A 16,933-nucleotide genomic window follows, 5' to 3' on the forward strand; every position below is an offset into this window, starting at 1 on the left:
AAAAGAAGAAAAAGAAAGAAATCAAGAATTCACTTTGTTTGTGTTTATTTATGTATTTATCTATTTATTTATTGATTCATTATTATTTTTTGTTTCACAGGAAGAAATTATGAGTATTTATTTCGTTTGTGAATGAAATTGATAAAAAAAATTCTGGCTCGAGACAGAAAACGGAGAATAGAAAAGGTAAACTTAGTTATTTTTATCGTATTAACTTAATTATTTCTTTAGTTTTCCTTCAAGTGAGAGAGAAAGAAAGAAAGAAAACGAGACAATGTAATAAAGAAAAACGGAGCCTTTAGATGTGTAGTATGATAATTATTATTCTTGTCAACGTTATTATTATTATCATTATTATTGTTATTATTATTATTATTATTATTAATTATTATTATTATTGTCATTATTACTGATGTACATAGTCTTGCTCAGCGAAGGAGACACGCGGCCACAAGCCAGCCTCGTAAATGACAGACTGCAATTCATTCAATAATAAAACAACCTTGTTAGATTTACATTAATTACTCCAAGTGTGAGTAATTATTTATTCTGTATTAATGCCAGGTGTGTGTGTGTGTGTGTGTGTGTGTGTGTGTGTGTGTGTGTGTGTGTGTGTGTGTGTGTGTGTGTGTGTGTGTGTGTGAGGCACCACCTGTCTATATTATATATTATACATACTGTAAGAATATAATGACTTGTGTGTACAATTTTATAGTATTTTGAATTAATAAACAAGAATAAACTAAGTCAAGTTTTTATCTACTATTGTTGTTATTATTATTATTATTATTATTATTATTATTATTATTATTATCATTGGTATTGGTAGTATCTACTATATTCGCCGCAGTGAGAAATGGGAAATGGGCGGTAGGGCGTGGCGTGGGTATTCCCCAGTGGCGCCATTATCACCGTCTACTTCTTCTCCAACCCCGCTCAACCTACCTAACCTCTGCCTCGGTCTCTCTCTGTGTTTCTATATAAATTGGTGCATTTCAGAAGTTATATCCTGAATTACTATAACATTTGTTGCACACCACCACCGAGCTTAAAGGTTTCGTTTCTCCCAGTGGTAGCGTGGCAATGAGCGGGGGAGGGCGACAGCGACACCCGACACTGCCTCTTCCTTCACCTTCCGGAAGTGGAGGAGTTCTTGGCGTCGCAGATTGGCACACGTTGTGGCTGTGAATCATGCCTCTGCTTCAACCTTCACAGCCAAGCTAAGGCAGTTACTTACAACGTCAATAGCTACTTCTTGGAAAGGAAGGCAAACAACACTCACACTGCAGGTGATCTGTGGTGGGGCAACACTGGGGGAGTTCAAAAGCTTTCCACGCCCTATCGGCCTTTTCTCACTGCGGCGAGTATAGTTGGCAGTAGTAGTAGTAGTAGTAGTAGTAGTAGTACCCACATACCGGTAATAGAGAACGGAAGTAGTAATTGTTCAAATAAAAATATATTCATTCCAAACTAATGAAAGAAAGGAAGAAAAACAAAACGAAAGATAATGACCAACACACATTTAAAGAAAACTTATTAAAAACCACCGTCCTTACATCCTACAAAGTGAATTCCACAAAACACAACGACATAGGAAACCAAATCACTAGTTTTCACTCCAACACAAAACAAATCCACCACAAACAAATAAACATCCTTTAGAAAAAAAAATAACCGAAATAACAATAAGAAAAAAAAAAACACAACATATTGGTTTAAACTCGAACGACAGACATTCCAGTGGCGCTCAGCTGACGTCTCTTTATTTACAGTCTGGGTCGAGGAGGACAAGAGAGAGGATGTGTGTCGCCTCGCTCCTTCCACACCCTAGTGACGTGATATTGTATTGACTTCCCGTAACACGCAGCAACACCTCTACAATTACCTGAGTGTTCCACCTAATTACCGGGGAACAGGTGAGCAGTGCGTGTGGTGCTGTTAAGGCTGTTGCTGTTACTGCTGTGCTTAATTGTTCGTAATTGTTGTTGTTGTTTTTTTGTTTGTCTTTGTTTTGTTCCAAGAAATGAGAAATGTGTTCCAGAAATGTGTGTGTGTGTGTGTGTGTTCGTTTGTGTGTGTTGTTCCTACTGCTGCTGTTGTGTGTGTGTGTGTGTGTAAGAAGTGACGTATTAGGCAAAGGGGCGGGACACACACACACACACACACACACACTAATTAACATGCAAATCCTTATCATCGTCTGTTATCAATCTGTCTATTTATTTATTTATTTGTTTGTTTATTTATTCATTCGGGGTGTTCGTGAATAGTCTGCGGAGGTAGTGAGGTAGTGAGAGTAGCGGCCCCTGTGTTCATAGCAAGGATTGGCTATTACAACATGTCATTACAGTTTCTCACCTCACCTCACCTCACCTCACCCCACCCCACCTCACCTCTCCTCTCCTCTCCTCACCTAACCTATCCTAACTTAACTGAACCAAATTTTTTTTTATGTAAGAGTAAATTTGACCAAGGGCAACAAAAAAGACTAAACAACAAATCCCCACTTAGTTGCCAGTCTCCGAGCAGGTTTGAGAGTTAGCCAGAAGAAAGGGATAAATGTGCTGAAACCTCCTCCCTCTTCAATGAGTTCAGGTCACAGGAAGGTGGAAACACAGAAGCAGGCAGGGAGTTCCAGAGTGTGCCACAGAAAGGGGTGAAGGATTGAGAGTACTGGCTAACTCTTGCATTAGGGAGGTGGACAGAATAGTGGTGAAGGATTGAGAGTACTGGTTAACTCTTGCATTAGGGAGGTGGACAGAATAGTGGTGAAGGATTGAGAGTACTGGTTAACTCTTGCATTAGAGAGGTGGACAGAATAGTGGTGAAGGATTGAGAGTACTGGTTAACTCTTGCATTAGGGAGGTGGACAGAATAGTGGTGAAGGATTGAGAGTACTGGTTAACTCTTGCATTAGAGAGGTGGACAGAATAGTGGTGAAGGATTGAGAGTACTGGTTAACTCTTGCATTAGGGAGGTGGACAGAATAGTGGTGAAGGATTGAGAGTACTGGTTAACTCTTGCATTAGAGAGGTGGACAGAATAGTGGTGAAGGATTAATGAATGTGGAAACACGTCATGGTGCTGAAGGGGTTAAGATATTAAGACGAGGCATACCACTTTACGTAGCAGTGTTTTCCCCTGCTCAGATCAGAAGTCTCTGCTTAAGGACACTGACCTTTCCCAGGTTAGGTTAGGTGATGTTTGAGGTCATAAGACAGACATTAGTAAGTAGAGCGATGTGCCTTGCTTTGATGTTTACCTAACTTTATCAAACCTTACATTACTTTGACCTAAGCTAATGTGGCATAATAGGGAAGAAAGGAAGGAATGGGAGGAAATCAAATAGAAAGAACAATAATCTACCTTCACTAACAATGACTAACTCAAATCTACCCAACCTAACATAACTTAACTTAACACAATAATGAAGAAAGAAAGGAAAAGGAAGAAAAAAGAATTAAAGAACAATAATTTACCTTCGCAAACAAAGACTAATCCTAACCTAACCTAACCTAACCTATCCTTGTCTAACCTAACCTAACGTAACATTATAAGAAAGAAAGAAAGGAAAAGAAAGAAAAAGAATAAAAACAATAATTTACCTTCACTAACAATGACTAAACCTAACCTATCCTGTCTTGATCTAACCTAACCTATCTTGATTTAGCCTCAATTTTTTTTGTAACCTTAACCTAACCTATCTCTACCCCTATCTTTTATTTCACCTAACTTTATAACATTTTTTCCTAGGCTTAACTTTACCCAACCCAACTCAAGCCAACACAATGCAACCCAACCCAACCTAACCTAACCCAATTCAACCCAACCCAACTTAACCCAAACCCCATCCTAACGTAATCTTAAGCTAACCTAACCTAACCTAACCCAGCCCAGCCCAGCCTTAACCTAACCATTTCATAATTTAACCTAATCCAACCCAACCCAACCTAACTGAACCTAATCTAAACCTAATTCAACCCAACCCAATTTAACCCCAACCTAACCTAACCTAACCTAACCTAACTTTGATCTGACCTTAGACTAGACCTAGATCTCACCTAACTGAACCCAACCCAACCCAATGCGACCCAGTTCAGTATATGTTTAAATTTAACCTAACCTTACTGAACCTTAATCCAACCCAACTCAGCCCAACCTAACCTAACCTAACCTAACCTATCCCAACCCAACCCAACCCAACCTAACCTAACCTATCTCAACCCAACCCAACCCAACTCAACCCAACCCAACCTAACCTAACCTAACCTATCTCAACCTATCCCAACCCAACCCAAACCAACCCAACCCAACCTAACCTAACCTATCCTATCCCAACCCAACCCAACCCAACCCAACCCAACCCAACCTAACCTAACCTATCCCAACCCAACCCAACCCAACCCAACCTAACCTAACCTAACCTAACCTAACCCAACCCAACCCAACCTAACCTAACCTAACCCAACCTATCCCATCCCAACCCAACCCAACCCAACCCAACCCATCCTAACCTAACCTAATCTAACCTTTTCTACATTAACAGGTCCAAGATGGCAGTTCTTCTCTGACTACCCCTCCTCCCTTCCCCCCCCACCAACGGCTTCCTCCCCACCACCACCACGGCTACCTCCCCCTCCTCCTCCTCCCCCTCCCCTCCTCCTCCCGCTCCTCCTCCCCCTCCCCCGTGATGGTGGTGGTGGTGGTGGTGGTGTTGCTTCTGACTGTGGGTAAGTGTGTTTAGTCTCTCTCTCTCTCTCTCTCTCTCTCTCTCTCTCTCTTAGACTATAGAACCACAAAGACGTCCTTAAAACCCTAATAATTTAACTACAGCCATGAAAACACCCTTGAAAACCACAATAACTTCAACTAGATTCCTTTTATACCTTGAAGACCTTAATAACTTTAACTAAAACCATGAAAAATCCTCAAAAACCAATGATAAGTACAAATATATATCTTTTTACCTTGAAAATGCCAATAACTTCACTAGAACCATTTAAACACCCTTGAAAACCTTCAATAGCTTTCAGTTGAGTCTTTAAACCTTGAAAACCCAACTACACCCCATTGAACTCTTAAAAACCACAACTTCAACTAGAAACATTAAAAACACTCTTGCGAAGCTTAATAACTTGCATTTGAATCTTTTAAACCCTGAAAATGCCTGTGAAACTCTTTAAAACCCCAATTACTTTCACTAGAACCTTGAAAACACCAATAACTTCCACTAGAACCACAGAAACACCCTTGAAAACCCAATAACTTCCACTAGAACCACAAAAACACCCTTAAAAACCCCAATAACTTCCACTAGAACCACAAAACACCCTTAAAAACCCCATTAACTTCCACTAGAACCACAGAAACACCCTTAAAACACCAATAACTTCCACTAGAACCACAAAAACACCCTTGAAAACCCAATAACTTCCAATAAAAACCTTGAAAACTACTACTACTACCACTGCTTTCAGGTCCCCAATGCAGTGTAGCCAATTCCACCACCAACCCTGGAATATACATCAAGCTTAGCAACCCCTCCACTTGTGACCCCACTGCCACCACCACCACCACCACTACTACTACTACTACCACCACCACCACCACCACCCACAACACCACTGGCGGCCGGTTTGGGGTCATTGTGTCGCCCAGGTCAAGTCAGGGCAAGTGTTCATGGATCATTGTCAACCCACGCCAGGAAACTCTGCTGCTCAGGTGTGTGTGTGTGTGTGTGTTTGTATTTACCTACTTGTAGTTTTACAGGGCCTGGGCTTTACGCTGGTGTGGTCCCGTCTCCATATCTACACTTATCCAATTTTTCTTTAAAACTATGTACACTCGTTGCTGACACCACTTCCTCACTCAAACTGTTCCAAGTCTCAACACATCTTTGCGGGAAACTAAATATTTCAACACCTCTCAGACATCTTCCCTTCCTCAGTTTCTTACTATGCGATCTTGTGCTTCTAATGTCATATTCTTCTCTCAGGATCAGTTTCTCATTATCCACTTGGTCCATTCCGTTAATCAGTTTATAAGCTTGTATCAGATCCCCTCTCTCTCTTCTCTGCTCCAGGGATGGTGTGTGTGTGTGTGTGTTTTCATTTATTTATTTTTTTTTTATTTATTTATTTTTTATTTTTTTTCCCATGGCCTATAGCTCCTGTAGGTTTACTTGAAGAGTATTGGAAGCGCTGTTAAGCTTCTACCCATTAGTGGTGCAGGCAATTTTGTTTATAGTGGTGGGCATATTAGGCCCATATCACCACCTAAGCACATCTTGGGTGTAACCACTTGAACCTGGGTATCATGGTGGCATGTGGCAGAGTTTCAAGGCAGTATGTGGTGGGATGTGAACCCGATCCCACCACCACCACCACCACTACCACCATCTTATCCACTGTGCCACCACCTCCATTAAAAACAAAAAAAGTATCAATAAAACATAAGGACTTATTGAAAATATATGAAGAAAAGGTTGAAAGATGTGTTGAAATGTGTGTGTGTGTGTGTGTGTGTGTGTGTGTGTGTAAAGGTCATGGATAAACAAAAAAAATGAGAAAATAGGTGGATAAAGAAGAATATTAGTGGATAAATAAAGTAGTTAGCATAAACGCACACACACACACACACACACACACACACTAAAAGTAAAGATGACTCCTATTGTGTGTGTGTGTGTGTGTGTGTCTATTAAGCATGTACAGGATGTTCTCTTATCTGTTTTCTTGTATTATCAAGCTGCTGTGTGTGTGTGTGTGTGTGTGTGTGTGTGTCTGTTAAGCATGTACAGGATGTTCTCTTATCTGTTTTCTTGTATTATCAAGCTGCTGTGTGTGTGTGTGTGTGTGTGTGTGTGTGTGTGTGTGTGTGTGTGTGTGTGTGTGTGTGTGTGTTTACCTAATTGTATTTACCTAATTGTATTTACCTAATTGTAACATACGGGAAAAGAGCTATGCTCGTGTTGTCCCGTCTCCATATCTATTAATGTCCAGCTTTTTCTTAAAATCATGAATATTCCTTGCGTTGACCACTTCCACGTCTAAACTATTCCATGCTTCCACCCTTCTATGAGGGAAGCTATATTTTTTCACATCTCTCCTATAAGTGGCCATTTTAGTTTTTCCCATGCCCTCTCGACATTCTTTCATTCCACATACACAGATCTTCCCTATCCATTTTTTCCATGCCAATCATCACTCTGTATATTGCTATCAGGTCTCCCCTTTCTCTTCTGTTTTCCAGGGTCGGAAGTTGCATTCTTTTCAGTCTGTCTTCATAAGTCAAATCTCTTAAGTCAGGCACCATTTTGTTGCAGCCCTCTGTACTTTCTCTAGTTTCCTTATGTGTTTCTTTAAGTTCGAGCCCACTGTATTGTTGCATATTCAAGCCTCGGTCTTATCATTGCAGTAATTATTTTCTTCATCATTTCTTCATCTAAATATACGAACGCCACTCTTATGTTCCTCAATAAGTTCAATACTTCTCCAATTATTTTGTTTATATGTCTCTCTGGCGATAGGTCATTGGTAATTGTCACCCCAAGGTCTTTTTCTTCATGACTGGTTTTTATGTCTTCATTTCCTATCTTGTACATACTCCTGATTCTTCTTTCACTCTTGCCAAACTCTATTTTCTTGCATTTTGTCGTGTTGAACTCCATTTGCCATGTACAGCTCCATTTCCATATTCTGTCCAAGTCTTCCTGGAGTAGTTCGCAATCTTTGTCACATCTCACTTTTCTTAACAATTTTGCATCGTCTGCAAATAGGCTCACATAACTGGACACCCCATCCACCATGTCATTTATGTAGACCGCGAACATTACTGGTGCCAACACTGATCCCTGTGGAACTCCACTCTCCACCAAGCCCCATTCTGATGGTCTGTCCTTAATTATTGTTCTCATTTCTCTTCCTACCAAAAAGTCTTCCATCCATTTTAGTAAACTGCCATGCACTCCTCCTACCATTTCAAGTTTCCAGATCAGTCTCCGGTGTGGTACCTTATCAAAGGCCTTTTTTAAATCCAGATATATTCCATCAGCCCAACCATCTCTTTCCTGTGTGTGTGTGTGTGTGTGTGTGTGTGTGTGTGTGTGTGTGTGTAGCCAGAGAGAGACAGGAAATTCAGTGGTAGATAGAGAGAAGAATATAGACAAACAGATGTCATTTAACACACACACACACACACACACACACACACACACACACACACACACACACACACACACACACCGCATAGTGTAGTGGTTAGCATGCTCGACTCACAATCGAGAGGGCCGGGTTCGAGTCCCGGTAAGCGGCGAGGCAAATGGGCTTGGCTCTTAATGTGTGGGGTGTGTTCACCTAGCAGTAAATAGGTCCGGGATGTAACTGGAGGGGTTGTGGCCTCGCTGTCCCGGTGTGTGGAGTGTGTTGTGGTCTCAGTCCTACCCGAAGATCGGTCTATTAGTTCTGAGCTCGCTCCGTAATGGGGAAGACTGGCTGGGTGACCAGCAGACGACCGAGGTGAATCACACACATCACCTACTAACTTTGAAGGATAGACAGGAGAGAGGAGCCTTAATAATGATGTATAAGATAGTGAACTGTATGTATGGAAAAGATAGACAGACAACACCTGGCATGACTGGCGGAGGATTGAGATAGATGAACAAGAGGGCACTCTGAGAATGTCCTAAAAAGTCAGTGTTTGAGGGACATTAAGAAGTTCAGTTTTCCACATAGGATCGTGGATGATTGGATTGAGTGAAGAGAATGTAGCAGCAGAAAGTGTCCACAAATTTAAGGAAAAGTTGGATAAAAGTAGATATGAACCCCACTGTAATATGTAACTAGGTAAAAACCCAACCTAACCTAATCCAACCTATCCCAGCCTAACTCAAACCAACCTAACCTAATCTAACCCAACCCAACCTAACCTACCCTGCCTTACCCTAGCCTACCCTAGCTTACCTTGACCCAACCTAACCCAACCCAACACAATTTAACCTAACCTAACCAAACCTAACTACTACATATAGATAAATACACACAACCACACCAAACCCAATTCAACCCAACCCAACCCAATCCAACCCAATCCAACCCAACCTAACTTAACCTCACTTTCTGCAGTGTTACCCATCTGAACCTGTCTGAGGGGCCTTGCAAGGAGCACCCCAAACGCTGCTGCAAACACTGGCTCTCCCTGTTTGCCACAGCCCCAGACGAAAACCAGTTCAAGCCAAACGGACACAACAAACACAGCCTCCGTGACTTCAGCCAGTCCACCCTTCATGGAATACTGCAGGGGGTGTCTGAGGGTGGTGGAGTGCTGGGAGGCAGGCGGCTGTGTGGGTCTACTCCCCCCGCCCCTGTGGTGACTCAAGCCCCCAGGGTGTATGTGCGGTACAGCCAGGATGCTTGGTACAGAGGCCGCTCACTTCCACATGGAGGGTTCAGGATGGTGGTGTTTGCTTGTGAGTGTTTGTGTGTTTGTTTGGTGTGTTTGTGTGTGTTTTATTGTGTTTTTACAGTTTTTTTTTTTTTTCTAAACCTCAATAACTTCCACTAGAACCACAAAAACACCCTTGAAAACCCCAATAACTTCCACTAGAACCACAAAAACACCCTTAGAAACACCAATAACTTCCACTAGAACCACAAAAACACCCTTAGAAACACCAATAACTTCCACTAGAACCACAAAAACATCCTTGAAAACCCCAATAACTTCCACTAGAACCACAAAAACACCCTTAGAAACCCCAATAACTTCCACTAGAACCACAAAAACACCCTTAAAAACCCCAATAACTTCCACTAGAACCACAAAAACACCCTTAAAAACCCCAATAACCACAAAAACACCCTTAAAAAACCCCAATACCTTCCACAAGAACCACAAAAACACCCTTAAAAACCCCAACAACCTCCAACAGCCTCTTTTAATCCCTCCCTCAATCTCTCCCTCAAGTGACGAACAGCAGCTGTGGTTCAGATGAGTTTGCCTGCACCTCCTCCACCTTGTGCCTGCCCAGAGTCCACCTATGTGACGGCCAGGTGGATTGCCCTGACCACTCTGATGAGCTGAAGTGTCCCTCAGAAATGGAGCTGGTTCAGAAAGGTAAGGTGGAGGTGAGGTGGTGGAGGGAAGGTGTGAGGTAAGGTTGAGGTGGAAGACAGGTGGAGGGAAAGTGGAAGAGGCAGAGGTAAGGTAGAAGAGGTAGAGGAGGTGGAAGAAATGGAGGTAAGATAGAGGAACAGGTGATGGAGTATGGGTGCCCTGTTGTGTGTGTGTGTGTGTGTGTGTGTTGGAGTGGGGCTCATAGTGACCTGTCTTCATATCTACTTTTATCCAACTTTTCCCTAAATTTGTGCACACTTTCTGCTGCTACAATCTCTTCACTCAATCCATTTTCCACCGTCCTGTGTGGAAAACTTTTTAATGTTCCTCAGACACTGACTTTTCATGATCTTGTCTGTTTATCACCATCCTCTGTCAGTGATACTAGGTCTTGTCTGTCTATCTTTTCCATACAGTTCACTATCTTATACATCATTATTAGGTCTCCTCTCTCCTGTCTATCCTTTAAAGGTGGTAGTCCCATTTCCTTCAGTCTTTCTTCATTAAGGTAAGGTATGTATTTACCTAGTATTTACCTAGTTATAGTTTTACAGGGCCTGGGCTTTATGCTCGTGTGGCCTCGTCTCCATATCTACACTTATCCAATCTTACTTTAAAAGTATGCACACTCGTTGCAGACACTACTTCTTCATTTAAACTGTTCCACGTCTCAATACATCTCTGCGGGAAACTATATTTTTTAATATCTCTCAGACATCTTCCTTTTCTCAGCTTTTTACTATGCGATCTTGTGCTTCTAATGTCATATTCTTCTCTCAGGATCAGTTTCTCATTATCCACTTGGTCCATTCCGTTAATCAATTTATAAACTTGTATCAGGTCTCCTCTCTCTTTTCTCTGTTCCAGGGTTGGTAGATCCATAGCCTTTAGTCTCTCCTCATATGTCATCCCTTCAAATTCTGGAACCATTCTTGTAGCCATTTTTTGTAGCCTCTCCAATTTCTTTGTGTGTTTCTTTTTGTGAGGGGTCCACACTACTCCTGCATATTCCAATCTGGGTCTTATTATAGTACTTATCAATTTCTTCATCATTTCTTTGTCCATGTAGTGAAATGCTACTTCAATATTCCTTAGCAAATTATGTTTCTCTAAAAATTCTATCAATATGGCTTACTGGTTGATTGTTTTCTTCCATTGTCACTCCCAAGTCCTTTTCCTTTTTGACTTTCTTCAGTTCTATGAAATATGTGCTGTGTATGTGAGGAGAAATGGTGTGTTTGTATGTGTTTGTATTTGTTAAGGCAGTGTGTGTGTGTATGTGTGTGTGTGTGTGGCAAGGCAGGGCAGACTGAGTGTTGTGGTGTTGTGAAGGTGGTGTGTTATGTTGCAGGGTGTGGCGTCAACAAGTGGTACTGTGGTGTGGGGCGGGAGTGCTACACATCGCAGCGCTGTGACGGCATTCCACACTGCTCCAATGCTGTGGATGAACTCTCCTGCAGTAAGTGGACCAGTGGAGGGAGGCAGCAACATTCCACATAACACTTCCACCACCACCACCACACCACCACCATTACTACTACTAATGCTAGGATAGGATCTGGTGGAGGTCTTCAAGTGGTATAAGAGAAGTGGATAGATGGATAAGTGGATCAAATCTTCAATACTCCACTTCCACTCCACATACTACTACTACTACTACTACTACTACTACTACTACTACAACTTTGCTAGGAGTGGGTGTGGTGGAGGTTGCAGTGGTGTTAGGGATGTGGATAAGTGGATAAGATTGTAATATTCCACTTCTACTCCACATAACATTGCTAAACTCCACTACACTTATTGTTTTATCCTCTGAGAGAGAGAGAGAGAGAGAGTTAAATGTTTATCTCTGTCATTATCCTATCTTTTCATTTATCATATCCTCTCTCTCTCTCTCTCTCTCTCTCTCTCTCTCTCTCTCTCTCTCTCTCTCTCTCTCTCTCTCTCTCTCTCTCTCTCTCTCTCAATTTCTCACTTTTTTCCTTTCTAATTTTTTTTATCATTTCTCTTTCAATATTTAATTTATTTTCCTCCTATCATTATTTTTCTAACTAATTTCCTCCCATCATGTAAGCCTTCCTTCCCATCACCCCTCACCTCCTCCCATCACCCCTTCACCCCATCACCCCTTTGCTCTCTTCCTCTTGGTCTGTCTATCCACGAATAAGCGATCTGTTATTCTGTTGGTTCTGTTTTGTGTGGTCTACTTTCTCACCCCTCCTCTTCCCATCACTACACCCCTTTCTTGTCACCCCATTGTCCCTCACATCACCCCAGACCCCTTCCCATCACCCCTTTCCATTCACTACAACCCCCTCATCCTTCTTTCTGTCACCCCAACACCCCTTCCTGTCACCCCACACCTCCTCACCCCTTCCCATCACCTCACACCTCTTTGTCACACCATCATCTCTTCTCATCACCCCACACACCTTCCCATCACCCCTTTCCCATCACTACAACCCCTCATTCCCCTTTCTCTCACCCCTTTCCCATCACCCCTCGCCCCTCATGTCTTCCCTTCATCCCACACCTCTTTGTCATCTCTCACCCCTTCCTGTCACCCCCACATGCCTTTCCCATCATCCCACACCCCTTCATGTCCTCCCATCACCCCTTTTCAATCACTACAACCCTGATATCCCTTCCTGTCACCCCTCATATCACCCCATCACTACACCCCGTCACCCCTCACACCTCCCCTTCCCCCACACAGCGACCAAGTGTCATAACAAGGTGGCCTGCTGGGGGGGCGGCTGTTACCACATTTACCAGCGCTGTGACGGCTCTCCGGACTGTGGCGATGCTTCCGATGAGGCTAACTGCTCCACCCTGCTGTGTAATGACAAGGTAGGTGGAGTGAAGGTGGAGGAGTGGAGTGTTCTTATTTTACTTATTTGTTATTTATTTATTTATATTTTTTTGTTTGGTGATAAGGCTTACTGCTCCACCCTGCTGTGTCATGGCAAGGTGGGTGGATGGAAGGTGGATTATGACCGACTATGGCTTCATTTATCCCCTTCAGTAACATGACACGTTTGCACATTCACTCTGCTTACTGTTTGGTGATTTTGTACAGCTTCAGAAACTTAGGTTGGGCTAAAAAATAGTGAAGACTGTGGCCATTCATCTTCTGACCTCCATAGACCCTTCCTAATGTCAGTAAAATGGTCTAATGGTACACAAATCTCAAGGTAAAAATGTGTCCCAGTACTGAAGGCGGTAAAAATAGTGAAGACTGTGGCCATTAATCTTCAGACCTCCATAGACCCTTCCTAATGTCAGTAATATGGTCTAATGGTACCCAAAACTCAAGAAAAATGGTCTAATGGTATGCAAAACTCAAGAAAAATGGTCTAATGGTATGCAAAACTCAAGAAAAATGGTCTAATGGTACACAAAACTCAAGGAAAATGGTCTAATGGTACACAAAACTCAAGGAAAATGGTCTAATGGTACACAAAACTCAAGGAAAATGGTCTAATGGTACACAAAACTCAAGGTAAAATTGTGTCCCAGTACTGAAGGGGCTAAGAAGGAGATTTCAAGACATCCCTGTTCTTTGGCTAACTCTATCAGATCTTTAAGGGGACTGGCAACCGAGTGGGCCTTTTTTTTATTATCTTTTTGTTGCTCTTGGCCAGTTCTCCACTTGTACATAGGAAAAGGTGGATGGAAGGTGGAGGGGCAGTATTGGTGGTGGATGAGGTGGAGGAGTGGATTGGTGTTATTTGGGTTGATTTTGTGTGTGTTTTGTTTCATTGGCTTTCCTCTCCTCCTCTTGTCCTGTTTCCTTCTTGTTTTCCCTCCTCCTCCTCCTCCTCCTCCTCCTCTTGTTTATTTATTGTGGTTTTGTTTTCTTCTTTTTCTTTTTAGTTTCGTTTTCTTGTTTATCAGTTTGTCTTGTTCAGTTGTTTATTTATTTTGCCTTTTTGTTTTTTGTTTTCTTTTCTTTCTGTTGTCTTTTGTGTTTCCTTGAGTTGTGTTGCAGTGGTCTGTGTTGTGTTGTGTTGTGCTGTGTTTGCTTCATCATGGCTGCCGATAACAACACTCCAGGAAACTCTATTACTGTATCACATCTGGCTCATTTTTTGTGTGTTTTATTTCATCATCACAATTGTTGATAAGAAATTTGCTGCATATTTTTAGAACCTCATCATTACTTGTGTGGAAAAATGTATTACTTCTTCACACTTGTTTAATTTTCTTTTTGTGTTTATTTCATCACTTGCAGCTGTTGATGAAAGATTTCCTGCACATTTTTCCTGGAAGCGTATTGTTATCTGTGTCATTTGTTGCTGTGTTACATTTCACCACAAACAACACAGCTCTAGTCTAATCGTTTATTTATTTATTTTTTTTATATTTTAAATTTTAGTTTTCTACTCAATGTAACCTAACCTAACCAAACTCAACTCTTTTTTTTTTCCTGATCCTAACTCAACCTTTTTAAACCTAACTTCGACGCAGTTCAACTCAACATAACCTAACCCAACCCAACCCCACCCCACAGAACGGCACCTTCCTGTGTGACAATCACCGCTGCATCCGAGAGACATGGAGGTGTGACCAGCTGGACGACTGCCGGGATGGGAGCGACGAGCAGGACTGCCTTAGGGTGTGTGTGTGTGTGTGTGTGTGTGGGGGGCGAGAGGAAAGAAGTGGTAAAGGGAAGGAATAATTCACCACATTTACCTGCTGATCACCTAGACAGGAAAGAACTTAGAGCTCATAGACCAATCTTCAGGAAGGACTGAGACCATAACACACTCCACACACCGGGAAAGCGAGGCCACAACCCTCATCCTATTTACTGCTAGGTGAACAGGGGCTACACATTAAGAGGCTTGCCCATTTGCCTAGCCGTGCCTGGGATTCAAATCTTGGCCCTCTTGGTCGTGAGCTGAGTGTGCTAACAACACTATGTGGTGTTTAAGGGAGGGAGGAATAGGAGGAGGGATAGAGAACAGATGATAGAGAAAGAGGAGGTTGAGTGGGAGAGACATAAGAGAGAAGGATTGGGAGGAGGAGGAGAGAGTATGGAAGGTAGAGGAGGAAGAGGAGAAGGGATGAGGGAGGGAAGGGAAGGATGAGAGGAGGAGGAGGACTAGGGAGGTGCTTGAAGATTGGGTGGGACAGTAGGAGGAGGAGGAGGAGTGGTAGGAGAGAAGGATCAAAAGGAGGAGGAGGAGAACACAATAGAAAGAGAAAAGAGAAGAAGACAGCAGGAAGAGAAGGAAAAAGAAGAGAAGAATAAGGTGTAGAGAATAACACTTTCAAACCTAACTTAACCTAGCCTCAACCTATCCTACCCCAACCCAACCCAACCCGATCCAACCAACACTACCCTTCTCTACCCTACCCTACCCTACCCTAACCTAACTAAACCTACCCCACCCTAACCTAACCTAGCCTAATCTACCCAACCCCACAGAACTCGGTGATAGGTGTGGCAGCGATGGGTGGGCTGATGTGCTCTCTGCTGCTGGTGGTGGCTGTGGGCTGCACCGGGAGGCTGTACGCACTGAGGATGGGCCTGACACGCCTGCAGGGCCGGAGCAGGGGCAGCGGGGGTGGGGCACAGCGCGGGGAAGGTCGTGGCCCACCCCCTCCTAGGTCCAGACTAGAGGAACATTTGCTGCAGAGAGAAATGCCACCACCTTATGATGTCGCTGTCAATGATGCGTCCAGCTCGTGAGTGTGTGTGTGTTTGTAATATTACTACTAATAATGCATGGTTTATTAGAATTGTAGTTACATACATACTGAAAATATAGAATGGGGGAATGGCAGGAAGGCTTAAGATTAGTTCACTAGCCTAATAGTTTATGGCTGGCTTGTTGTGGTGTCTTGTGGCACGGACCAGGTGAGGTGTGTCAGGGGGAGCAGGTGGCGTAGAGTGGGTGACTCAGACCATTCCCAGCTTCTCCAGGGGTTCTTGGTGTCTGGCAGACAACTTGGGCAGACTCAGGGTGGTGAGGGCGTTGTGGTAATTGGTGTAGGCAGGACCAAAGATGACCCTACATGCCCTCACCACCACACCAGCTGCTGATGTTGATTGGAGCTGAGAGAAGAGGACTACGCTTAGGATGCTTAGCATGTAGAGTCTGTTCGTCGCTGACCTCACTGTGGTGGTGACATGCTGCTTCCAAGTCAGCTGGTTGTCCACTGTCACACTGGGAAGCTTTGCTGACTGTACTACTTGCAGGGGATGAGAGCCCACTGTGAGCTTTGGGGTGGGGGGTGCACTGCCACTGAGGAGGTACAGACATGCATCACCACAGTCTTGCTGTGGTTAATTCTCATTTTGTTCTCCTCGGTCCAAGTCTGCAGCTGCTCCAGCGCTGCTTGGAGTGCCAAATAGTGAGGGTCTTTGTTGTGGACTGGAACCCCCACAGTGCAGTCGTTCACATGCTGTGTGTGTGTGTGTGTGTGTGTGTGTGTGTGTGTGTGTGTGTGTGTGTGTGTGTGTGTTTCACTGTTTGATCTGCTGCAGTCTCTCAGACGTTACCCTACGGAACGAGCTCAGAGCTCATTATTTCCGATCTTTGGATAGGCCTGAGACCAGGCACACACCACACACCGGGACAACAAGGTCACAACTCCTCGATTTACATCCCGTACCTACTCACTGCTAGGTGAACAGGGGCTACACGTGAAAGGAGACACACCCAAATATCTCCACCCGGCCGGGGAATCGAACCCCGGTCCTCTGGCTTGTGAAGCCAACGCTCTAACCACTGAGCTACTGGGACTCGAACCCGGCCCTCTCGATTGTGTGTGTGTGTGTGTGTGTGTAAAAGTGAATAAATTGACC

At 43.4% G+C, this 16,933-nt stretch overlaps 1 protein-coding gene across 1 annotated transcript in view; it reads left to right on the forward strand.

Moving 5' to 3' along the window:
- The first annotated feature begins 1,760 nt into the window (after positions 1-1,760).
- The window catches only part of LOC123498527, a 17,879-nt gene continuing 2,706 nt past the window's right edge, over positions 1,761-16,933 (forward strand). Inside the window, exons 1-9 of the mRNA XM_045245705.1 lie at positions 1,761-1,916; positions 4,547-4,730; positions 5,478-5,721; positions 9,126-9,469; positions 9,967-10,116; positions 11,468-11,575; positions 12,833-12,966; positions 14,630-14,734; positions 15,551-15,810. Of these exons, the coding sequence (XP_045101640.1) occupies positions 4,691-4,730; positions 5,478-5,721; positions 9,126-9,469; positions 9,967-10,116; positions 11,468-11,575; positions 12,833-12,966; positions 14,630-14,734; positions 15,551-15,810 (1,385 nt within the window). The 5' untranslated portion in view covers positions 1,761-1,916; positions 4,547-4,690. The remainder of the gene's footprint in view (positions 1,917-4,546; positions 4,731-5,477; positions 5,722-9,125; positions 9,470-9,966; positions 10,117-11,467; positions 11,576-12,832; positions 12,967-14,629; positions 14,735-15,550; positions 15,811-16,933) is intronic.

This window comes from Portunus trituberculatus, chromosome 7 (genome assembly GCF_017591435.1).
Source record: "Portunus trituberculatus isolate SZX2019 chromosome 7, ASM1759143v1, whole genome shotgun sequence".
Lineage (NCBI taxonomy): Eukaryota > Metazoa > Arthropoda > Malacostraca > Decapoda > Portunidae > Portunus > Portunus trituberculatus.